The sequence below is a fragment of the Eutrema salsugineum genome, unplaced genomic scaffold (assembly GCF_000478725.1).
Source record: "Eutrema salsugineum unplaced genomic scaffold, Eutsalg1_0 scaffold_2, whole genome shotgun sequence".
NCBI lineage: Eukaryota > Viridiplantae > Streptophyta > Magnoliopsida > Brassicales > Brassicaceae > Eutrema > Eutrema salsugineum.
The window spans coordinates 7,537,151-7,562,154 of record NW_006256829.1 but is presented as its reverse complement, the minus strand read 5'-3'; the positions used below and the strand labels follow the sequence as shown (position 1 = coordinate 7,562,154).

Sequence of the window (25,004 nt, the reverse complement as noted above, 5' to 3'; positions counted from 1 at the left end):
TAAAGATGAACATATAAACTCTGTAGAAAAGGAAGGGTTTTGCCATTTTGGAGTAGACACACCAAACTCAGAGAGCTAAACCCCTTTACGCCGTCGTCGTCGTCGTCGAGAATACAACAAAGACCACCGATAAGGAGATGGAGAAAGTAAGGATTGAAGAGATTCAGTCCACCGCTAAGACAAAGCGTATAGCTACGCACACCCACATTAAAGGCCTTGGCCTCGAGGTTCTTCCTCTCCTCCTCCTCCCTCTCTCCACGGAATCTCCCTCTTTGAATCTAGTACATTGCAGTAGTATGCTCGTATTGCTCGAAATTCCTAGGGTTTAAAGTTTTAGGGTTTTGAAGCTATTTCCTTCGTTTTGTACGCTCAGAGACTCTTGGGGTAGTGTTTCAGTAGATTTCTGTATGGTCGTGTAGCTCAATGTTCGTTCGGGTATAGGGTTTAAAGTTTTTGGCTTATGAAGGCTTTAAAGCTAATTGCTTTGAGACTCTTTTCGGTTCTTGTACATCAAATCCCCAGATTTCATTTGCAAAGTTTCAATCTTTTGAGACCTGTAAGCCTTGCCCTTTGTGGCTAAATAGCTTTGTGGTGGTCCTCTACTAGATATGGCTCATTTACTGACTGTACTTTTTCAAGCACTAGTGTCTTCTCTTTAGATAGCTCGAATGTATATATTTACCATTCCTAATTCTGTGTCTTCTTTTTCTAGCCTACCGGAATTCCTATACCGTTGGCGGCTGGATTTGTGGGTCAACTTGAGGCTAGAGAGGCATCTGGTCTTGTAGTGGACATGATAAAGCAAAAAAAGATGGCAGGCAAAGCTCTCTTGCTTGCTGGACCGCCTGGAACCGGTAAAACAGCATTGGCTCTTGGAATATCCCAAGAGCTAGGAAGTAAGGTAATCTCGGATGCCTTCATTTGCATCATCGTTATTACATTACATGAATCCATATTCCACATGGCTTCATTAGATTTTGTGTACATGGTATGAAGGCATTTTTATTCACCTTTAGTTTATGTTATCTGGATTGTTTCTTGTTTGTAGGTTCCCTTCTGTCCAATGGTTGGATCGGAGGTTTACTCATCGGAGGTAAAGAAAACTGAGGTTCTCATGGAGAATTTTAGACGCGCTATTGGGCTACGGATCAAGGAAACCAAACAGGTCTATGAAGGAGAGGTGCGTTGCTACTTTCAGTTTCTTGAGTAGTCGTATGTCTGTTTGTCGTTATGTTCTTAACATGTTTTCCTTGAGTTCTAGGTTACGGAGTTGTCCCCTGAAGAAACTGAAAGTCTTACCGGAGGTTATGGTAAAAGCATCAGTCATGTGATCATTGGACTCAAGACAGTTAAAGGAACCAAACAACTGAAGTTGGATCCCACTATATACGATGCCTTGATTAAGGAAAAGGTTAGTTGTTTGGCTACTTGCACCTGGTATTTTTCATATGTTTGGTTTCCATTTCGAACTAATGACCTTTTGTTACAAATTACCAGGTCATTTTGTTGATTATTTTTTCAATCTGATGGCTTTCTTCTTCTATTTACTGATTGACTCCCAGGTAGCTGTCGGAGATGTTATATACATTGAAGCAACCAGTGGAGCTGTCAAACGGGTGGGTAGAAGTGATGCTTTTGCCACTGAATTCGATCTGGAAGCTGAAGAATATGTTCCACTACCGAAAGGAGAGGTTAATAAGAAGAAAGAGATCGTTCAGGTATCTTCTATAACCTTTGATTATCCCTTCTCTGTAGCAGTAATTATCATCATTGTCACTATTACGTTTCGTTGATTTATGTACTGTATATGTGTTTTAATCTTACGATGTTCCTGGGTTTCTTATGACTACTTGTTACTCAATTAGGGTGTATACTTTTGACTTGAACAACACTTTTTTATGGTCTTCTAAAAAGTTTCTTCACTATCGCTAGGATGTCACTCTCCAAGATCTGGATGCAGCAAATGCTCGACCTCAAGGCGGTCAGGATATACTTTCTTTGATGGGACAAATGATGAAACCTCGGAAGACCGAGATCACTGATAAGTTGCGGCAAGAAATTAACAAGGTAACCTTCACTTAACTTGGATGATTTTTGTTTAAATCTTGCGAAGGTCTAATTTTATGTGGTATTTATGAATATTGCAGGTCGTGAACCGTTATATTGATGAAGGTATTGCAGAGCTTGTTCCGGGAGTTCTATTTATCGATGAGGTATTTTCCTAAGAAGTTTTGTCATTCCACCATGTTGATCTTACTTAGTAGCAGCTGTAATAACTTTTTTAAACTTCAAAATTTCAGGTTCATATGCTTGATATGGAGTGCTTTTCGTACTTGAACCGTGCTCTTGAGAGCTCATTATCTCCAATAGTGATATTTGCAACAAATAGAGGTGTTTGCAACGTAAGGTGAGGAGAAGCGCTAGACCTTATCAATTTTCTTCTTTGAAAATTTATTGAGTTTGGTTAACTTGTTACCGTGATTTGCTTTGTTTGCAGAGGGACTGATATGCCAAGTCCCCATGGTGTTCCTATTGACTTACTGGATCGGTTGGTCATTATCCGGACCCAAGTCTATAATCCATCTGAAATGATACAGGTTACTCAATTGTCATTTAGTTTTTTTTTTCGATTTCAGTTAGTTAACAACATTCTAATAGATTTGTTGTGTGGCCAGATCATTGCCATTCGGGCGCAAGTAGAAGAGCTAACAGTGGATGAAGAATGCTTGGTCCTACTTGGGGACATTGGGCAAAGAACATCCCTCAGGTTTAAGACTAAACTGTCATTATTGCGTTTTGCAAGATCTTTTTTCCTCTTTATTCTCTAAAACCATTTTTGTGCTCTCAACTTTCAGACATGCGGTTCAGCTTTTGTCTCCTGCCAGCGTCGTGGCCAAAATGAACGGACGTGACAATATTTGCAAGGTACTTACTTGTGAACTTCGGATAATATGAGAAAGCAATCCAAAAAATGAATGTTATGTTCAATCTTCCATTTTTAATTCTTGGTATTTTCGACTTTTGACAGGCTGATATAGAGGAAATAACATCACTCTACCTGGATGCCAAATCTTCAGCAAAGCTTTTGCATGAGCAACAAGAAAAGTACATCTCATGAGAGAACACTAATCGAAATGTTTTGTTAATAGATTCTCATATTTATTTCTCCGGTTTCTTCTCTTGACCATTTTTGTAATACCGAGACTTAAAATCTGTGATAACGTTTCACTTTGAGCCAAACTTGGTTTGGTCTTGAGCTTTTATATCAAGTCCCTAAGTTTCATAGTAGTTTTGGAACAATTCTTCAAGAGCAAACAAAACTTGTGAAGTCCATCATCATCTTATTACTTATTACAAACAACTAGTGAAGTCTATCATCAACGTTGTTAGTTGTTACTTATTGCAAACAACTTGTGAAGTCTATCTTAGAGGGTATTCCTGATTTATACACTTATATGTGGGTGAAATTTATAAACAATAGAAAACATTGGGGTTTCTCAGTAAAAAGCTGGCACGGTCGGGAACAGAGACAATCTATCACTACGGGTTTCTTTAGGAGTTTAGGGTGTGAGACTGGAACCAAAAGGCTAGGGTTTTGTTACAAGGAAGAAGACGAAGATGGCAGCGAATTCGTTGACCGTTGAACAAGTACTAAAAGAGAAGAAGACCCATGACCTCGATTCCGTCAAGGAACTTAATCTTAGCTGCAGAGCTCTCAGCGACGTGAGTTTCGTCTCTGTAAACTCTGTTCCTCATGAGAAACTGAAACGAAGCTCTAATTTTGTAATTGATATTCAGGTGTCTTGTTTGAGCAAGTTCAGAAACCTGGAGAAGCTCGATCTTCGTTTCAACAATCTCACTGATCTTCAGGTTATTACTACCTCAATGTGCGAAGCAGAGAGATTATATTTATAAAAACCGCACCTTGTCTCAACCAACTTGATTTATGATAGTATCCGAAATTTGAAGATTAGTTGTTGTTTTTTTATGAGCTTATATGTTCATGTTCCATTGGTGTTAGGGACTGAAATCTTGTGAGAATTTGAAGTGGCTATCGGTTGTGGACAATAAATTGCAGAGCTTGAATGGAGTTGAAGGATTAATTAAGCTTACAGTAAGTTCCAAACTGACATTTTTTTTTTTTTTGTTCTCAGTGATTTTCTCTCTTTCTAATATGTTTAGTACTTCCTGCGTTAAAAAAATTTGATGTTCTTCAGGACTAAGCTTTCCTTTTGCTAGAAAATGAGTAAATATATCTGCTTGATTTGATTGTGCGGTGTGGTGTTCAATTAGGTGCTAAATGCTGGAAAGAACAAGCTCAAATCCATGAATGAGATCTCTTCTCTTGTCAATTTGCGAGCCTTGATTTTGAACGGTGAGTTATACCACACAATCAAAGGTTTTGTCTTTGCATCCAGAAGCTGCTATTGATGATTAGCCTTTACTGTTTTACTTGTTTCACTTCTTGCAGACAACAAAATATCCTCCATTTGCAAGCTGGATCGACTGAAAGACTTGAACAGTCTCGGTATGTTCTTCCATCAGATCAACATGCTACATTTTAAACGTTTACGTTACACAATTTCAGCTACTTAAGATTTGCTGCTTTCGTTATGGATTTGATGCAGTGCTTTCTAGGAACCCGATCAGTGAAATCGGTGACTCGCTTTCCAAGTTGAAGAACCTCTCGAAAGTAGGTTCGAGTTTTCTCCTGTTTCGGAGTCAAAACTGAAAATGATCCTTTTGCCTAATCCCCAGTTTCAGATTTCTTTGTCTGAATGCAGAATAAAAGCTATTGGGTCTTCTCTCAAGTCATGCTCTGATTTGAAAGAACTAAGACTCGCCCACAACGAAATTAAGGTGATCTTTCTTCCACAGATAGTTATAATCTACAGATCACACTGGCTCGTTCCACAATCTTTTGCTTAATGCTTATACATTGCTAATGGCTATTTCCTTTACGCTTAATGTTCAGGCTCTCCCTGCAGAACTTGTGCTCAACAAGAGGCTACTGAATTTGGATGTGGGAAACAATATGATCACGAGTCTCTCTGGTTTAGAGGTATAATGCATCCATATAAGTTGAAAGCAGGCTTTTAGCCTTATCTAACTCGTGACAAGTTTTTGCGTTGATCGGATAATAACTTGTCGAAATTGCGTGTTCCCAAATGATAGGTTTTGGGTACACTATCTTGCTTGCGTAACTTGAATATTCGAGGAAACCCGGTCTCTGATAACGAGAAGTCAGCTAAGAAGGTAAAACCAGTTTTTTGTACTCCTCTTTCCATTGTGATTAATGTAACTAGGTGGGGAAGAATGTGAATATCTGTTTTATGGCGCAGGTGAGAAAGTTGCTCCTCCCTTCAGTGAATGTGTTCAACGCTAAACCCTTGGATAAAAGCTCGAAGAATGCAAAGCATGCCCGTTTTGATACCGACAATGAAACCTTTGATACTCGTGACAACAAACCAGCAGAAGAAGAACTATCCAAAGATCGAAAAAGCAAGAAGACCTCCAAGAGAAACAAGTCGGAGGAAGAAGAAGATGCCATTAATGAGGACAACAAGAGAAAGAAGAAGAAGTCTAAGAGCAACGCAAATATAGATCAAATTCAAACAGAAAAGAAGGAAGAACGTAAGCAGAAGAAATCTCAGGGTAACAACGATGATGATGCTGCTGAGAAGAAACAGAAAAAGGCTAGTCCAAAGAAGGAACTCGATGCCATTGATGATGCTGAAACCTCTTTCGCTCAAATCTTTTCCCGGGACACTGTGTCAAAGGGTTCTGGAGATGCTACTGAGAAGAAGAGAAGCACCGTGCAAGAGACGGGTTTGGTGAGAGTGATGGATACTCAAGATAACAAGAAGAAGAAGAAAATGGGAAAGAACCAGAGCAAGAGTGCAGTGGTTGAGCTTCCTGGGGAGGTTGAAATCGGGTTGGGAGGAGAATCAAAGTGGGAGTAAACCGGAAAACTTAAAACTCGGATGGTGCAACACTTTGGTGAGAAGGGATAGTTATACAAGAGGAAGAGAAACAAATGTTTCAGTGATTTTTAAAAATGGTTTTGCAGCGTTGAGAAGGTTTTTTTTTTACCAGTAATCTGGTAGAATTCTGAATTTTCTTGTGAAATGCACTTGGTTTTAACTTTTAACATCTTCATACAGCTTTTTTTTATGAAATGATTGTACTGTTTCTGGCCAATTTTGTGTATTACTGAAGTGATGAACAATTGAAGTCTTGTATTTTCTTTAAAACTGGAGACGACTGATAGCACCATTTGTTGCCAGAAAAGAGACCATTCTCCTGAGAAATGTGGGAACGAAAGGGCCCAACCCAAAACAGTAAAATTCTTCAAAATTTAAAAGAGAGAGGATGAAGTAAGGTCTCACCAACTTGAACTCGGGTTACTGGATTCAGAGTCCAATGTCCTGACCACTAGACCATGGGACCATTTTGCTGACAGAAGTTATTCAACAGAATTATCTATATTTTAATAATATATAACAAAGTAAAATGAAAGAGTAAGAATTTTATTTTTCCTGCAAAAAGAAAGCGGATAAAATTTTGTATAATATTGTGTCGAAGGTTGTTCTGTTTAGAGCATAAACAAATGCTAGTCGTCTCTCGTTTAACAATTGATGTTGTTGATGGTTAATTGTAACGATTTTGGAGGCCTCAGAGGGAATCAGATTAGACAATAAGATCGCAGAGAAAATTCTGATTTGCTGCATAGATAAAATTAAGAATATAGGAATGCTAAACTATTTGGATAAATAATTAGAGTTATACAAAAGATTACGGTTAATTGTTGTAAGAGTTGTTGGTAATTTTGAATAATTGGGAAAGTATATAGTATGAGTCTATGGCACTTTGTCAATTTCTGCATGTGATTTGCGAGTATTAGTCAAAGACTCAAAAAGTTAAAGAGAGCAACAAAGTAGGACCTATTTGAATCAGAGCCGTTCATCTATCTCTCATTTTCTTGTATAATCGTGGGACCTTCTTCAGCCTCTAAAAATTTATAATTATTTACTCGTTATAATTTGTTTTTAAATCGGTATATCAAAAATTTTATACCATAAGATATAGAGAGTAAAAGGATCTGGAGGAGGGATTTGATTTGACTGACAGAGAAGGCATCTCTTGGGATGTTCCATAAGTATTTATTATTATTGTACTCAGCATGTGCCTGTCTTTCATATGCCAAACACAAAAATACGAATTTATATTTAATTTCTTATAAATCCTAATAATTCATCTCATTGCATTGGTTTTGAGTTGTGGATTTTGATTGGATAGTTAAAGGGACAAATCATTTAAGTTTTGAAACAACAAGCTTCTAACATTTTTAATAAAAATTAAGAACCTTATAACACTAAAAAACACGCTTAAATGTTAGAATGTTGATCTTATTGACATTAATCTGAGGAAAAAAATCCTAAATTTAGTAATTCCTTTTTTGTGTTAATTTTAAAAATTATAACAATATTACACTCTCCAACTTCGTAAAATCCTCACTTTAACAATCATTAGCTAAAAATGGGTTTTATAAAAAAAAAAAAAAAATCACTAGCTAATATGCTTGTTTGGCATGTGTATTTTTGTCCATGCATTTTTTTTTATCATTTTAACGAAATTTGTCAATATATAAATGTTTGTCTAAAATAATGTTAATTTTTTTGTCACAGCCTGGTGGCTGATGGCTAGTTTTGAGAATATATCATGAAAGCCTCTGATCAAACCCTATGTACAGTTCCATTTTTCTTTATTCCCCAATAAAAGAGAATGAATTGCAATCCGGTCTGATTCAGCCAAACCAGGTTAAGCTGTGATGTAAACTCCTGTTTGGTTGGATTTTTGGCAAGTCCTTATGTCCTCTTATAGAGACTGCTTTAGAAAGTACTAACTTGGATTGATAGATTTCATAATACCTTTTTGCAAGTCATTTTTTTTTTTGTAACAATTTGCAAGTCCTTGTTGCGTTAAGCAACAAGATTTAACTGTTTATTGATTACGAATTGTTTTTTAATAAATTAATAAAATTGACAAAAGTGGAAAACATTTGTTAATGTGTGTATACACAATGAACCCTGCAAAATATTGACAATTAGACAACGCACACAAACAAAACACCACTCTCTCTTTCTCTCTCTCCTCCCATCCTTCGTCTTCCTCCACATTTCTCTCTCTCTCTTCTCCCAAGAAATAACACAATTTCCCAGATTCAAAGTTCTCTTTTTTCAACGTCTTCAAAGGGATTAAGAATCTAAGCAACCATCTCTTATCTTGCTTTGCTCTTTTTCTTCTTCTGGAATAGAATTTACACTAATAAACTTCAGAGAAAAGCAAAAGAAGAAACACACTAAAAACAACATCAATTTTAACTTTCTCTTTGTTGTATTTGATCTATCTCTCTTTCACTCACTTTAAAGTCTCCTCAGAGATTCAAAAACAAATCTTCCAGAAACTGCTCAAGTTTCTACTCTTTCAAAAGATGAGAATCCACTTCTCATAAAAAGCGCCAACCAATTTTAATTTTCAACTCTCTTTCTCATTCTTTTCTTAAATTTCCGGCAAAGATTTGATACACTTTTTGTTTAACAAATAAAAATATGGACCGGAAGAGAGGGTGCAAGATCAGGAAGAGAGGTGGTTCTTCCTCATCGTCATCTTCTCTTGCTCGTCGAAACCGCTTCAAACGCGCAATTTTCGCCGGGAAAAGAGCCGCTCAAGACGACGGTGGCTCAGGAACTCCGGTTAAGTCCATCTCCGCCGCGAAAACCCCTGTACTCTTATCTTTATCGCCGGAAAAACCTTTTTCAAATCAATTTCATAAACGCTGCGTGTCGGCGAGAAAGCTAGCGGCGACGCTGTGGGAGATCAGCGACGGCACAGACCCTCCAGTCAATTCCGACAGAGATTGCTTGAGAAGCAAGAAACCTTTGAGAAACAGAGCGAAGAAACTAGCAGAGATCTCTTCCAATGAGTTTCCGCAAAAATCATCCGATCCGAAATCCCATCTCGGATCAGAGGTTAGGGTTTGCTTCCGTTTCAAATTTACACTTTTTCTTTCTCCTGTTCTCAAAATTCTTAGTCTTGATAATCAAAAATTTCACAGAGAATGATTCTCCGAGAAGATATAGTTCGTAGAAGATCAAAAATTCCTCAGAAACTACAACTAATCGAATACAAAACCACTGGCACAAACTCGGTATGATATTCTTTTCTTAACCCCAAAAAAAAAAAAAAACTCTTTCTTGCGGAAGAAGAAACCTCTGAATTAGTTAAATCCGAAACACAGCAGGTGAAAACTCGTTTCAAGAATGTCAGTGATGGTCTGAAAACGTCTAAAGAACTCGTGAAGGTTTTAAAACGGATCGGTGAGCTCGGAGATGATCACAAGACAGCAACCAATCGCTTGATCTCTGCTCTGATATGCGAACTGGACAGAGCGAGATCTTCTCTAAAGCATCTGATGAGTGAATTTGATGCGGAGGAGGAGGAGAAACAGAGGTTAATAGAGAAGCTTCAAGAAGAGGCAGTGGTTGAGAGAAAGCTCCGGAAACGAACGGAGAAGATGAACAGAAGATTAGGGAGAGAGCTCGCGGAGGCTAAGGAAACAGAGAAGAAGATGAGTGAGGAGATGGAGAGAGAGAAGAGAGCAAAGGATGTTCTTGAGGAGGTTTGTGATGAGCTCGCTAGAGGAATCGGAGATGATAAGAAGGAGATGGAGAAAGAGAGAGAGATGATGCATATAGCTGATGTCTTGAGGGAAGAGAGAGTTCAGATGAAGCTTACGGAGGCAAAATTCGAGTTCGAGGAAAAACACGCCGCCGTGGAGAGGCTGAAGAAGGAGCTCCGGCGAGTTGTGGATGGTCAGGAGGGAAAAGGGTCGTCGGAGATTCGTCGGATCTTGGAGATAATCGATGGTTCTGATGATGACGAGGAAAGTGAACTTAAGTCGATTGAGTTGAATATGGAGAGTGGAAGTAAGTGGGGTTATGTTGAAAGCCGGAGAGATGGCGGGAAAGAATCGAGATTTGTTGGCTCCGGCGATGATGATGATGATAATGATTCTGATGATCCTGTGGTGAAGAGATCGGTGATTGTTGAGAATGGAGAGAGAGATGAATCTTTGAAGACTCTAAGAGATTACATTGTTTCGAATGTGAGATTAATGGGTTCCTCGTCGTCGGAGCAGTGGAATCATCGGCATGTACCTAGCTCAGAGTTTGTGTAATCACCGGAGCTAGCGCTGGCAAGTTTTTTTTTCTTTTAAGTATATAATATATTATATTCTTTATTTGTAACTTTTTATTTAAATTTTTGAATTCAATTTTGGAAACACAAATTAATATTGACCGCCATAAACTTGAATTATGCAATGGTATAATTCTCGGTCAAATCATTGATATATTTTATTTTTGGTTCTGTTTGTGTTATTTTAAAGGGTAATTTGATTACATAACCGTTCTATTTCCACCCTGATAAATATGTAGCTTGTATGATCAGAATTTATAATCTACTATTAGTCTATTAGTATGTACAGTATTAATGTAGATGTTTGTGTCATAATTCAAATTCAAACATGAAGGTGTGTGTTTTTTTTAGAGACAAGTCATTAGATGTGAGTCTTTATGGTGATAACTAATTCGAATATAATTTTAGAAGTGGAGAATATGGCGATATTCATGTTTGGATTGAATTGGAGGATAAGGTTACATTGTATACTTCTTTTGAGTTTTTGAATATTTATATCACTATTTATATTTGTATTGGCATACTGTAATTATCTCAATCGCGGAGGCTAAGGAAACGGAGAAGTACTATACACATATGGAAACGTCGGTTCAATGTAATAATAATAACAACAATAATTAGAATAAGAACAACGAACAATAATGAGATATAATTGATACAAGAAAGGATTAGTTTAAGATTTTGAATCAAAGATGAAACAACGAGGTTTTCTCTATTATTGTGTGGGCATATTGAACAGCGTCGCTACATCTTCCCATGTGATTTTGTCTCAACTATCCGTTACGTTTCACCTTATTTGTTTTGTAAGAAAGTCAAGAATCAAACAGAAAATGGCTCTTCATTTTCCATAGATATTGACTAGTTAATCCATGAAAGTTACCCTAGTGAAGTGAATATCTTGATTTTTTTTGTGTGATGGCATTGCAAAAAAAAAAAAAAAGACGGCTAAAGTTAAATCCTAGTAGAGTGAAAGCATTATTGGGTGCCACTAGGCTTACCATTGAAAGCAATGGGGAGAAAGAGGTCAAATGCTAAGGAACATTTGGCTTAAAACAGGTAGAGATTTTTGTCAGCGTGATCTTATCAAGTGTATGTGTGGTCTATCTCTTTGTCTCCTTTTGTCTTTATAAACACTTTCAAAAGTTCAATGAACCTATCAATCACTATTGTTTAGACTAGGTAGACATTGATGTTAGTAATAGCAACTGTCAGTGGGCAGAAGATCGTTATAAACATGGGTCAACATTTCAGATTACAATTTGATTTTTTGATTCGATTTTTGATGGTTTTAATTACAATGGTTTTATAAATTTTTAAAACCAAATAGAACTGAACTTGGTTTCGTTTTTTTTTTTCTTTTTCTTTTTTGGGTTCCGTTCAGCTTACTTCATTTACATTACAATCAACTTCCGTTTTTTAGTTTGAAAACAATGAAACCAACCAGTAGGTTTACAAAAATATGGTTCAATCTCCGTTTTAAGTATATCGGTTCGACTTGGTACGGTTTTCTGGTGATGATTTCTCTGCTCAGCTCTAGCTTTAAGCCATACTTAAAAACAAACTCAGTCAAACAAGTGGCTGAATCACCAATTTTTTATGTTCAAATTTGAAGATGGAATAAACAGAAACAACAATATAGACGATGAAAGACAAACTCAATATAAAGGATTGGATCTGATAATGATTTCAATCCAGAGTCTTGACGTTGGAAGTTGATAATTTACATAAATTCCAACAAGTCTTGACGTTGAAAAGTTTGGGTAGTAATGTTCAGTTTTTAACGGTCTCATCTTTGGTTACCTTCGAAGTGAAGCTGACCGCTTTTCTTGGATGCTCCCTTATGTTCAAGCTAAAAACTTCAGGCCTCGAGTAGTGACCGACCACGTCGAAGTCAAACTTGGCTCGTGCTATATCCCCAAGATCTGTCGGAGATTTTTATGCTTATGATTGGTTTCTATTTTTTTTCTCTTTTGTGAGAATAAAAGATAAACAAGTGTTAACAATACCTAGATCAGCTGAGATAAGAGCCTCTCCTTCATAGTTTGGTCCAGCAAGAACAACTCCCAAAGGTGAAATGATAGAGCTGCCACCGGCGCAGACAACAGAATCCGGTGTGAGGCTCTCTTCCGAACCGGAAAACAGGTAATCCGGTGGAGGAGGATAATCTTTCCGGCGACAGAATTGGTTAGCCGACAAAACAAAACATCCACCTTCAAGAGCTATGTGAGTCATCGATGATTGCCAAGTTTCTCTAGCATCAGCAGTAGGTGCACAATATATCTCAATCCCTACAAAAATCACAACAGATAAACGTTAAGCTGAACTAGTATGTAGTAAAATACATTGTCCCTATCTGCTGAAGAAGTACTCATACTGATCATATCCTAAGAAAGAAAGAGAGAGACTTTAACCTTTGGCATACATTGCGGTTCTCAAAGAAGGCATCCTATTTTCCCAACAAATAGCAGCGCCGATTTTCCCAATGGGAGTATCGAAAACAGGGATCGTTGATCCATCTCCGAATCCCCAGATGCAGCGTTCAAGAGCTGTAGGCATGAGTTTCCGGTGCTTACCCAAGAACTGACCTTGTGAATCAAAGAACAGGACGGTGCAGTATAGCGTATAGCCTTCCTTCTCAATCACACCCATAACCAAGAACACTTTGTACTTCTTCGCCATTTCCGCCAATCTTTCCACTTCAGGGCCTAATTTTTTTTGCACAAGGGTTTAGTTCAAAAACAAGATGACTAAATTGAATGTCTTTTACAGTTTACACACACACACTCTTGGTAGTTCAGGAAACGGAAGCTGAAGCTCGTTTAAAAGATTACATCTTTTATCTCATGGACAGTGTCTGATTTCTTAGTTTATTCTCTGATGATGAAATCAACAAGCACCTGAATTTAGTGTTGCTGAGGTGCTTCAATCACTAAAAGAAAACACTAAAAATGAAAAAGCTTCTGCCGAAAAATTCAATCGAAGAACTCTCTAAGAAACTCAGATAACTGAAATCTCCTCAAAAACAAATCCAAGAAATTGAAGATGGAGGGAGTAAAAAGGTTTCAACTTTACCAGGAACATCAATGGCAGATGCAAGGTACTTGCGAAAATCGTCCCTTCCTTTGGCCGTTCGAGCACCAATCGACAGCTCGAAGCTAGAGCCACGAGGATATCCGCCGATAAAAGCCTCCGGGAACACCACGAGCTGGGACCCGAGTTCCGCCGCCTCGGCGAGCAACCTCTCCGCCTTATCTGCAAATCCGAGGATGATTTTTCATCGCATCAATCAACCCAAGTAAACAAAAACTATACGAAGGAAAGGGAACCTAGCGTGGCGGGAGTATCGTAGAAGACGGTAGAGGCCTGGACGACGGTAGCTCGGACGATTGGAGAGGAGTCGCCGCCGGTCATGTCAACCTCGGCGAAGATTTGATCGACGTTGACCGGAGGATTCGCCGTGACGAGAGACATTTCTTGCTGACTGGACATCGGACTCGAAACTCTGTGGAACTGTGGAAGCTGATGTAGCAAGGGAGAGGAGGAAACGGGTGATTCTAGTTTGCTCTTTAGTGCTTTGGTTGGTATAAATGGTTTTTGATTGCATTAAAACATGACATTTCTTGCATTTTATTGGCTTTTTATTTTTTATAATTAAAAAAAACAGTCAATTAAATATGGTTCGAAAATAAAATTTGCAACGATAAAGTTAGCATAAAAACCTTTCAAGTATCGTCATTATCCCTTTAAATTCATTCTATACTTTTTTGGGTTGTAAGAAATCATTTACGAATTCGGAAAAGGTTTTTTGTTAAAAAAAAATCAGAAATAATGATGGATAGAGAATATACTCCCCCCGTCCACGTTACTCCCAGACCAAATATGTTTAGAAAACTGAATCCAAATCAGAAAGTTCCTCGAAAGATATTTCATATTTGAGCAAATATGTTATTAGACGTCGAAAAGGAAAATCCTTTACCAAGTGGAATTAGAAATTAGAATTTTTGAGATTATAAATACAAGATCTCGAGTCGTAATAGTTATTCACATAATAATTAACAAAAGCCCTAAACAGATTATTTGCTTTCTTCATCACAACAATATTCAAACAAAGTAAAACCAAATATGTTGGCCGACTCTTCGTCACACAGTCTCGTCGGAAAATTCTTCACAAACAAAACTCCGCCGTCTTTGGCAAAAACAGAAGAATCGGTCCGGAAACAACTGGTTCTCTCCGGCAACATGATTGTCCAAAAGCTAAACGACGGCGATATGTTCTTGTTCGAATTCACACAGGAGAAAGACAAACAGAAATTTCAAAGACTTGGACATTGCTACGTCAAAGGAGTTATCCTAGTAATCAAGGATCTAAACTCTTCAGACAAGAATATTGATTTCACTGTGGCTTCCTTCATTGTCGGTGTCATGTGTTTACCAACGTATCTTTGCACCAAGGAGTTCCTCCCGACTCTCAAATCTGAAGTCGGCGACAACAATCCCGTTTTACGCGGAAAGCTCGACGACGCTTGTACCTTTTTCAAAGTGGACGTTGACCTAAAGAAGCCACTCAGACCAGGATTCTACATAGACGACGAAAAGCAAAACCGGTTCGTGCAGTTCAAGTATAGGAACTTGGGCGATTTCTGCTTCAACTGTGGAATGATTGGTCACGTCAAAAGTAATTGCGTCCAGGTTGAATTCCCTAAGGAACGTGCCTTGAATGCCACGTCAAGAACGCACGTCTATGGCCCTTGGTTAAGACTCTCTGACTTTGAACCCTCTTACGACTCTTACGATATTGTTCTGATGAAATCACCGAACGATGATGTTGGTGATTGCGACATGACTCTCTCGTATCCTCAATTCTTCATAGAAGTTGAGTTTGTGAATCTCTTTTCCTGCAACACTATGAGTTTCTCGGATAATCCGTCCATAACAACAAAGCTCACTCACAGATTCCGTTTCCCCTGTTCCTACCTCGACGAAGAAACAGAGTCATCCACAGATTTTATTATTACTTCGAAAGCGTACGAGGTTATACGGAATGAGATCGACGAGAATATGCCTTTGGATTTTAAGTCACCGAACATGCCTGACGTTACCGCAAGTCTTGTGGAGCAGCTCAAAGCCATCAAGAATGATTGTGACGATAAGTGGTTGAATCTTAAACTCCAAATCACCCTGAAAAATCCGATCACGCATGTTGATTACGAGACAGCGCTCGCGATGAGGCGCGAAGACTTTATTGAGAGTAAGATATCGAAATTGATCAACAAGAGATTGGAGGAGAAGAACGAGGATCTGCTTTCTTTGTCTTCTTGGGAAGACCAAATCAGAGAAGTGATATCTGAGATGGGTTTCACTCATTACATGCATCACTCTTATGTGTCTAGAAGAGCGGATCAGGCGATGATGAAGGCTGTTGAGATGGAGGATTCATCAAGTAGCTGCACGATACCTGCAGATAGATCTACGGTTTGCGAGCTAGAGCGTTTTAAAGTGCTTGGACCCGACATGGATCAGCTCGACCCGTGTCCGATTTGCCTCGGAGAGATGTTTCTTGGGGAAGAAGCAACCGTTTTGCCTTGCTGTCATGTCTTCCACAGCTCTTGTATTGAAAAATGGCTCCAAACTAGTCACAAGTGTCCGATTTGTGGTTTCGAGTTACCTTCACAACAAAAGTGAACAATTTTTTCTTCATTATGGCCATGAATGTTTCATTGGTTTTTAGATTTTAGGGTTTGGTTTTTGGTTTCAGGTTTTTGATTTTTGTTTGCAAATTGGAAGTTATTTGAAAAACTTTTTTTTCCCTCAAAAATAGGGAATCAATTTTTATTTGTAAATTCTAGATTATCCACTTCAATATATCACGTTTTCGTTTATTTATAGCATACTACTATACTTTGACAAGAAGAAGAAAAAGGTATGTGATTGTGATATGAATCTATGATCACTGACTTAAGTCAAGGGCTTTATAGTAGTAAACTAAATCAAAAGTCTTAAATTGAGACTAGGTAAAAACATCAAGGGGCTAACTGAAATAAAGCCTACATTTTAAGTAGGCGCGGTGACGTGGCATTCATAGGTGAATTATGCAATAACAGCACAACACCTGGGAAAATCCATATGTGTGCATCGTTTAAATGAAAAACTTAAAGCTTAAGTGAGCACTGAGAACAAGCAATACGGTGGCGAGTGTCATGTACGCGAACGCCTTCATGGAGGCGGAGGCGGAGGCGGTGGGAATTTCTAAAGATAAGGCGGCGTCAGTGGAAGCGTCGACGGTGTTTCCGGGGTTCAAGTTCTCGCCGACGGACGTGGAGCTAATCTCGTATTACCTGAAGCGGAAGATGGCCGGCTTGGAGAGGTCCGTCGAGGTTATACCGGACGCTGATATATACAATTTCGAGCCCTGGGATTTACCCGGTTCGTCTTCGATTCGATTCTTTTGTCTCTTTCTTCTACTTCCAATTTCGCTCTTGCTGTTCCTCTGATTACTCTCAGTAGTCAGTACTCAGGGGAAAAATAAATGAACACATAACTTACTATTTTGGGTGCCCAGAGATCTCTCGTTATCAAATACTATTTTGGGAAGTTAAGGCTCAGTCGTTATCTATGTCCATGAATCCAGATGATTATATACTAGAAAGTTAGGCAAAGAGAATGTTTGAGATTTGGGAATCCTTTGAAATTAGGGTAACAGGAGACAGAATTTTTGAAGCTTAAAGCAACCTTTGGATCAATCTGAAGCTACGAGTATGGTTTCAGTTTGCTCTGACTGACTCGGTTGATCCTTTGTATACAGTTTGGGAAATTTTGGCCTATGACATGCTCTTGTTGTCTTTTGTTCATGTTTTTTCTCCTTTTTGAATTTGAATATGTAAGAATTGCCATTTCTTTGTGTGATTGTATTTTCAATGTCATTATCCATTTGGTGGAGATGGTTGGCTACTACGATTACGAATGACTTCTAATTGCTACTTTTTTGTTCCTTTCTTAAACGTCTTTTGTGTTTTGATTTTCCAGATAAGTCGATTGTTAAATCTGATACGGAATGGTTCTTCTTCTGTGCACGTGGCAAAAAGTATCCACATGGTTCACAGAACAGGAGAGCAACAAAGATGGGATACTGGAAAGCCACTGGGAAAGAACGTGATGTGAAGTCGAGCTCTGAAGTAATTGGAACAAAGAGGACGCTTGTCTTCCATATTGGTCGAGCACCAAAAGGCGAAAGAACAGAATGGATTATGCACGAGTACTGCATGAAAGGAGTTTCTCTGGTAAACTGTTGTTAAGACTTTTGTTTGTCTTACATTTTTTATTTAATTTTTGGGTTCTAACCATTACAACATTTTAGAGGTAACTTTGGCTACATGAGCTATTTTCGTTTGTTTGCAAGGATAGTAAATCACATACTTTAGTACTGTTTGTAATCTTTCACAGTTTCCAGGCCATTTAGGTGAGGAATTCATTGATTCTCTTCCTGTAAATTCTAGGATGATGCTTTGGTTGTTTGCCGGCTTAGGAGGAACAAAGAATTTAATAGTTGGACAAGTCAAAAGCCACCAGAGCCAAATTCAGCAGCCGAGAATCACATGGTCTTGCAAAATGGTGCTACTACTAGTTCAGGGAGCCCGTTTGCTAATGGTGCTACTACTAGTTCAGGTAGCCCGGCCGATTGGGACAACATGGTTGATTTTTATCTTGCGGATGAATCAGGGGAGAAACTGCTCACTGATATGGCAGAAACAGCAAAAAATCTACAGGTTTGTCCCATTCTTTTTTGGTTCCACTTGCTGTTGATGAATATGGATCTATCATTCATATAGTTGTTTTTAGCTGAGGATATATACTAAAGTTTCACATACCACATACACAATTGTATGCTTTGCATCTACTTTTTGGCCTAGACGCTGCGCAGATGTAAACTAAAAATATCTTGATTCTCATGATCGTTGATGAAATTGTGTGTGTGTGTTTTTAGGTGCATACTGAAGAGGATTTCTTTGCGGATATCCTGAGGGACGAAATCATCAAACTTGATGAAGCGGTGATGGCGGGGAACACACCAAACGAAGTGCCAACACTTGAATCAGCATCAATGGCTATAAGGGTACTTCCATTACCGAACATGATAGACAAACAAATGGTTTCACTGTTAGAGGAAAGGCCATCACAGGAGAAGAAAGGAAAAGAGAGCAATGGCACGGAATCATTGTCGAGCTGCTTCGTAGGTCTATACTCGATCAAAACGGTGAACCGAGCACGGTGGGATGTTATTATAGGTGTAGTGGCTCTGATTGTAATGTTGTTTTATCTAGAGTAAGGCTATGGAAGTTGGAACCAGCGTCTTGTCTTCTTCTTTCTCGGCATTTGCTTCTTCTTCTCGATGTTACCCAAGTGTTTAGGATGTATGGGTGTGGTCAGTTTTCTTTGTACCTTAGGATGATTAAAAAAAAAAAAAAAATCTGAGGTGTTGTATTACTCGTGGATTTAACCCATTGGATGGGTTTTTTTTTTAAAATCGAAATTTTGATACCCATAACGATGCCGTTTCAGTTAAACTTCAAAACTATCGATTAAAAATTTAAAAAAAAAAAAAAAAAACTCGCAATCACTCTCGAAATCCTAAACCAAACCGATGTTATATCCAAATTTGTTGTTTTACTCATTTTAAAATTAGGAGCTTAGGTGTGTTTAATCGGAATTGACAAATTACTGGGGTAATTAAGTAAAATAAAATAAATTAGTCATCTTTGTCTTAAAACTTGGTACTCTTCTCCGTCTCTTCAAGACGGTTGCACTAAGATTGTGGATTTCTCTTCTCTCCGCCGTTAAACCTCTGATTTGCATTTCTTTCTCTCTTCTTTACAAGAAGAACCCATTTTGGGGAAAACAAGTAGTCTTGCTACTCCGTTAAACATTTTTTGTTTAAAGATCTCGATTCAATAATATTGCTCCCCGCCGGGGAAAAAAAGATCTAAGGAAGAACTAGGATTGGAGAATGAAATTTGCCTTCAGTGTTCAATTTGGATCTGTAAGTTGAAAGATATCGTAAATCGTCTCCTTATATCTTCTTTGATGCGCTTTAATTTTGTTTGTGGTGCTGTTAGGTTGGTAGGTGTTGTTAGCTTATTCTTACTAGTTACAGATGAAGGAGTCACAACATTGAATAGATTGTTCTACTTTTGGTTTTGTTTAGAAAAATTGAATTGGGTGGTGAATTATCTCTTCAATTTTTGAACTTTCAGTCTCATATTTCACAATTCGATTAGGCATGGTCTTGGAGATGTGGTGTAATGAAATGGGTATTTTTGAACAGACTTTGTAGGAGCTAAAAAAAGGAAAATGTCGAGGCCTATCATGCTCGTTTTTCTTCTGGTCATACTTATAGTCACCTCTCAATTTGAATGGAGGCAACCGCTTCTTGAGCTTGATGCAGCTCCTAGCTTGTCTCAGAAACATCAGCAAATTGCAAAGAGGGAAGATGCTGTCAAGGAGAAGGTACTGATTCTTACTCTTTTCATTGGAAATTCTGTGTGTTTTACATCACAAGTTGTGCGTTCAGTTGTACATTTGTAAACAAAGTACCTGAAAGGGTCTAGGGGTTGCTACTCATGGACTAGTGTAACATTAGAAGAGATATGCATAAATGGCATAGAGTTGGTTACCTTATAAGGGTTCTTCTGATGCTAGAGATTCATCATATATCTGCATTGAGATGCATCAATCAGTTTCTACACTTTGAATGTTGTCTTTCTGGCTTTATTCTTTGGCATTTGAGATGCTTTTAGTTTCATAATAATTTGGCACTGAGAAGGGATCGGATTTCATTTCTTTATAGTTCTTCTTCTTTAGAATGTCCGTGGAATCCTTCAGTGACTGATCAGAATTCTTAATGTTGCATAGAAATAATGGTTTGAGCCTTTTATTGAGTTTTTCCCTGATTACATCAAATAGTTGAGCTTAGTGGTATAATAACATCTTTGGCTTGTAACCTTAAGTTCCATTTGTATACATGAATAACATCGTAATTTTGAGCCTTAATATACACATTACACATTGTCCTGTTTTGAACCTTAAAATAGAAGACCTGTCAATTCTAATAGATATTTTTTTTTCATATTTTGTTAATCATTACAGATCATATTGTCACAAGAGAGACATATCCAGAGGCTAAATGAACTTGTACGAAGTCTTGAAATGCAGATCCTGCGATGCAAAGGAGAGAGCGAGGCACGTAACGCCACTGAAACCTTCCTTCTCAATAAAGAGTTCATTGAGCTCGAGAGGAAACACATTGTGGAAGACTAACACTCCCCTCCCCTCTACAACAAATCTCTAATGAATAAGTAAACACAAATGGTACGTAACAGCTTTGGAGAAAACGAAGCAGAGAATTCATGTTTAATCATCTAAGCTCCAACTGTTGTATTTTATTTCTGTTGCGGGAAAACCTTGCTGATGATTTGATTAGGAGGATTGCCTTACTTATGAAGAAGGTTGAGATATTTAAGTGTAATGAAATTTGAGAATTAGGATATTATCCTTGGTTATTGATTCTGTTATGATCTGACAATCACACATCTATATGTATGTGTGTGGTCGTATACTCGTATAGTCAAACTTTGTTTTGTTGTTTGATTTTACTTTGAAATTAGTGTAACGCAAGTCTTAGATGACGGTAGCAATCTTATGTCATATGAATCTCCCATTCTATTTGCAATTTTGTTTTTACGTTTAAAATCTCACCAACCACACTTCTTAATTTTTTCTAAGTCAAACAAAACCAAATCCCAAGGAATATCAAATTTTATCCACTCGTAATATTTATACACTTTCTAAAGTCAAAAATTTTAACAATTGAAAACCGCCTCATCTAATCATCTTTTTGGTCAATCTATACATCATTGTGTTGCCCGTGCGTCTAGCTGTTCAAATACATATTCACCAATATTATTCAATTTTCAACAATTGTTCGATGCTACTTTGAAATGTTTTTGAAAAGTTTATCATAGAAGATTTTATTTATTTCTAGTCTAATTAAATATTATTATGACCGCTAATATAATTAGTATGTTTTTGTTGAAAAATAAAAACACTAAGTTTTTTTTTTCATTTGTGGGACTTGAAAACATTTCTCCTCTTCATTTCTAATGCCACGATAAAATCTAATTAATTTCACCACCCAAACATTACAACCTTAGAAGTTCGAAACAAATGGTACTACATTACTACTTTTCTCTCTTTCTCTTAATTTTAATTTCAGTTTTTATGATAAAAATATGAGAAAGGACAAAGTATCTCGTTTGTATTTATCCAAATACTATTTGGTAATAAATGCAATTTCAAAGCTCAAGTCATATACTCAATCTTATGCATATTATTTTCAAATCACATTTATTGTTACAAACACCTCATTTTTATAATTATTTTCTCAACGAGAATTTATTTTGAAAGCTAGATAAAACTAATCCTACTAATTAATTAATATACATTCAATGAAACTCTCGCTCATCTTCTGTGTGTACCTGCCTATATATAACCGCAGCCGATAACATGAAGACGTCAAACTTTCTTTCTTTAAATCTCAAGAACAAGAACAATACTAGTCTTCACCAAGGTAAGCTAATTTCGAAACCAATAGTTTGTTGAACTATTGTTAACTTCGTCTTCGCTTTTTGATTGATAGACAAATTAATCATTCGATTGATCAATACTACCATTTTTCCTTTTCATGATATAAATACATGTTTTATAAACCACATCAAGCTTCGTCGAAATCTTTCTCACGCAAACCCTGGTTTTGATTTTATTGTGTTTCTTATTCAGATTCCTAGAGAATAATATATCAGCATACATACTCTTCTTGGAAGGCAAGAAACATGAGTCAACAAGAAGCTGCGACTGCGAGGAATCTTGAACTTGATCTGAAACTAAATTTATTGGATTCATCTTTGCCCACTGAGAGCTCATCTTCGTCGTTATGCTCGGAGGAAGCTGAAGGTGGAGGAGGAGGAGGAGGAGGAGGAGGAGGAGGAGGAGGAGGAGGAGGAGGAGGAGGAGGAGGAGGAGAGGCTAAATCAATGGTGGTCGTTGGTTGCCCTAATTGCATCATGTACATCATCATGTCTTTGGAGAGTAACCCTAGATGCCCTAGATGCAACAGCCAAGTTTTGCTTGATTTTCTCACAGGAAACAGTAGCAAGAAAAGTAATTAGGATAATATCTAATTAAGATTATTCTTATAGTAATCTGTTACCACATATATATTGATAGTTTGAATTATTCGATGAACGGATGTGTGTTTATAAAACCAAAATCTATATACTTTTGTTTTGCAAGAACATCATTAGCGATGAATATTAAGGTAAGCGGTTACAAAAAGACTAGATTATGTCGTTAATCCATCACAAAACTGTTTTAGCGGTGGATTTATGGCTATTAATGACGGATGTGTCCTCTTCAAACCAATTATGGTATTCCGCTTTGGATACTAGATATTTCTTGACTATTGCGATATATTTAATTTCATAAGTGGAAAATTGGTTGTTGTTGACTTGTTGTAAGTTCAATGTATATGTACGTGACATAGCTACGTGTTTAACATGAAAAATGTGGAACAATGACTTTTTCTTTTCCATTTCTTGCACTAAGTAATACTAGCTTTAAATGAGAAGTATATATGTACATACAGTCATATATATATATATATATACACACACATCATACATCAAATAATAAATAGGTTTGGTTTACTTGTTACCAAAGTTGTTGAACTAACAAATTAAATGTCTAAAAAAAATCATGAAGAAGAGTTGTTCTTATTATAAATGTGAAAAATCTTCACCTAAACTTACTATAAAAAAAATGCATGTTGGCTTTCACATTAATGTCGGATTCAACATTACGTGTGTTTCGTTCCTTTCCCAACTATCAAAAGAAACAACACGTATCGCTTACGTTTATTTTTCGCATTTTTGTCATTATAAATTTACCACAACTACCTAATTTCAATGCCATAAACCGAAAAAAAAAACTGATTTTCATAAATTATTTTCTACAAAACCAGGCCGAATCAAAATGTGGTTCCAGTCTACTTCACGTATTTCTTCCATTCAGAAAGTTCAACCAAACTAAAATTAAAAGTTTCCGATAAGACACCCATAAAGTGTTCTATTCTCTCTGATTATGAGTTTGCAGTGGTTTCTGTATATTGTTCTTTTATTCATATTGTTAATTTTTTTGGTGGTCACCAATCAAAAAGTTAAAGGGAAAAACTTGATGAGCCTCTTCAGCTGTATAATCATCCCACAGTTTTAATAGGCTTTCATGGATTTCTAAGGCCCAATAAAAAATATCATGTGAATCAAGAGGCTATGCTATATTATATGATTTCAAATAGCCAACAATCAATGATTAGCAACCAACGATCGAATTATGTTTATTTGATAAACTAAAACACTATGCAGTGCCGTGCTTAAACTTATAGAGGTCTAAGACAAATTTTAAATATTTATAAATTTTTTTTTTAAAAACTTTTGTTTTAATAATTTTATATATCATTATAAATTAAATTCTATTTTAAAAGTAAGAATTTAGTCATTTATTCCATTTTATGTATGTATTAGTATAATGATATAAGTATATAGATGTAAGTATATGATATTTTGTTTGAAATTCTAAAATTTAATCATACAATCTATACTTATAATAGGTAAAACCACATATAAAAGTTAATTCAACTTACTAATTAAACTACTTGTTACAAAGATGTGACCTTTAATTTTGAAATTTTGTTTGTGGCCTAAGGCAAATACCCTTTTTGAATAAGGGAAGGCACGGCTCTGACACTATGAATAAAGAAAATGACTGATTGCTAGTCCAAATTTGTATAAACTAAAACACTATGATATTCAGTGTTTGAAGTCTTTAGCTTTTAACTCTAAGAGCAATCAGTGTTTGTAGTCTTTAGGTTTGAACTCTAAGTGCAATCATTAAAGGTGCAATTATATTTTGTATGTAATATTTTAACCAAAATTTTAGATAGTTAAACACTTTTTTGGGCAAACGGTACCCTTGAAATTAGAAAGAACGAAAAAATTGTTACAAGTAGATGTGTGTTTTCGTAAATATGTATATATAAATATATAATAGATGCATATATAGATACAGGTGCAGGACCACTGCAGGTAGCTCATGACAGAAATTGACGGAACACAGAGTTAATCTGATTCTTTAAAAAAGTGGGAAGCTCAAATGCATGTCTTCATTATTTTATTATATTTTCTTCTCATGTTCCCAAGTCACGTGACATTCCTCACCCTCGATCTTTTTGCATGCCATTGCCCACATTTACACACATATATACCTATACTATAAACAATGGCGGATATATACTTGTTAAATTATCAGTCCTTTCGTATTATTTTTTTATGAGATAGATTTGGGATTCAGTGGGGTTCGAATGGTTTTTTTTTTTTTTTTTGAAATTAGTTATTCTGTCTAAGAAAGAAAAGTTGTTAGTGTTTGTAAAATTACAAGAGTCATGCACATGTCAAGACCTAACATCCGATCCAATAGTAACATTTGTTAAATCACAGTTTAATTATCTTTTCTCTTTCTCTCACTCACTTTTCCTTTTCACCACAAAGCACTAATCGTGTGATCATCATCTTAATGACTACTATATCTCTAAACCCTTCACACACACTTCCTCAACACTTCTCGGCCTCTTCTTAATTACA

The 25,004-nt window shown here is 36.9% G+C and overlaps 7 protein-coding genes across 8 annotated transcripts; 6 read left to right on the top strand and 1 right to left on the bottom strand.

Moving 5' to 3' along the window:
• Positions 1-137: 137 nt before the first annotated feature.
• LOC18019060 (ruvB-like protein 1) lies at positions 138-3,288 on the top strand. The gene is made up of 12 exons (XM_006400675.2): positions 138-227; positions 713-901; positions 1,049-1,180; positions 1,262-1,411; positions 1,563-1,718; positions 1,933-2,067; positions 2,148-2,213; positions 2,301-2,407; positions 2,498-2,597; positions 2,676-2,767; positions 2,856-2,925; positions 3,029-3,288. Exons 1-12 carry the CDS (start codon positions 138-140, stop codon positions 3,116-3,118), a joined length of 1,377 nt encoding a protein of 458 aa, XP_006400738.1. The 3' UTR covers positions 3,119-3,288.
• A 208-nt stretch (positions 3,289-3,496) lies between these two features.
• Positions 3,497-6,249, top strand: LOC18019059 (leucine-rich repeat-containing protein 23). The gene is made up of 10 exons (XM_006400674.2): positions 3,497-3,723; positions 3,799-3,870; positions 4,022-4,114; positions 4,294-4,375; positions 4,472-4,528; positions 4,629-4,693; positions 4,765-4,860; positions 4,976-5,062; positions 5,176-5,256; positions 5,343-6,249. Exons 1-10 carry the CDS (start codon positions 3,619-3,621, stop codon positions 5,961-5,963), a joined length of 1,359 nt encoding a protein of 452 aa, XP_006400737.1. The 5' UTR covers positions 3,497-3,618; the 3' UTR covers positions 5,964-6,249.
• Positions 6,250-8,133: 1,884 nt separating this feature from the next.
• On the top strand, positions 8,134-10,318 carry LOC18019058 (uncharacterized protein At5g41620). 2 transcript variants are annotated; one of them, XM_024155655.1, is made up of 3 exons: positions 8,134-9,032; positions 9,119-9,211; positions 9,305-10,318. In XM_024155655.1, the coding sequence occupies exons 1-3, from the start codon at positions 8,613-8,615 to the stop codon at positions 10,238-10,240; spliced, it is 1,449 nt and encodes a 482-aa protein (XP_024011423.1). In that variant the 5' UTR covers positions 8,134-8,612; the 3' UTR covers positions 10,241-10,318. The 2 variants fall into 2 exon arrangements, with proteins under 2 accessions (XP_024011423.1, XP_006400736.1); XM_006400673.2 differs by having other exon boundaries at positions 9,302-10,318.
• A 1,476-nt stretch (positions 10,319-11,794) lies between these two features.
• LOC18019057 (bifunctional nitrilase/nitrile hydratase NIT4) lies at positions 11,795-13,842 on the bottom strand. The gene is made up of 5 exons (XM_006400672.2): positions 13,587-13,842; positions 13,333-13,512; positions 12,672-12,965; positions 12,267-12,548; positions 11,795-12,182 (listed from the first exon to the last, which is right to left on the bottom strand). Exons 1-5 carry the CDS (start codon positions 13,747-13,749, stop codon positions 12,031-12,033), a joined length of 1,071 nt encoding a protein of 356 aa, XP_006400735.1. The 5' UTR covers positions 13,750-13,842; the 3' UTR covers positions 11,795-12,030.
• Positions 13,843-16,374: 2,532 nt separating this feature from the next.
• Positions 16,375-18,743, top strand: LOC18019056 (NAC domain-containing protein 89). The gene is made up of 4 exons (XM_006400671.2): positions 16,375-16,683; positions 17,284-17,537; positions 17,754-18,023; positions 18,242-18,743. The coding sequence occupies exons 1-4, from the start codon at positions 16,458-16,460 to the stop codon at positions 18,581-18,583; spliced, it is 1,092 nt and encodes a 363-aa protein (XP_006400734.1). The 5' UTR covers positions 16,375-16,457; the 3' UTR covers positions 18,584-18,743.
• Positions 18,744-19,030: 287 nt separating this feature from the next.
• Positions 19,031-21,003, top strand: LOC18019055. The gene is made up of 3 exons (XM_006400670.2): positions 19,031-19,294; positions 19,580-19,761; positions 20,401-21,003. Exons 2-3 carry the CDS (start codon positions 19,606-19,608, stop codon positions 20,569-20,571), a joined length of 327 nt encoding a protein of 108 aa, XP_006400733.1. The 5' UTR covers positions 19,031-19,294; positions 19,580-19,605; the 3' UTR covers positions 20,572-21,003.
• Positions 21,004-21,766: 763 nt separating this feature from the next.
• Positions 21,767-22,554, top strand: LOC112086690 (forkhead box protein D1). Its single transcript, XM_024155766.1, has 2 exons — positions 21,767-21,880; positions 22,090-22,554. Exon 2 carries the CDS (start codon positions 22,143-22,145, stop codon positions 22,476-22,478), a length of 336 nt encoding a protein of 111 aa, XP_024011534.1. The 5' UTR covers positions 21,767-21,880; positions 22,090-22,142; the 3' UTR covers positions 22,479-22,554.
• Positions 22,555-25,004: the final 2,450 nt, after the last annotated feature.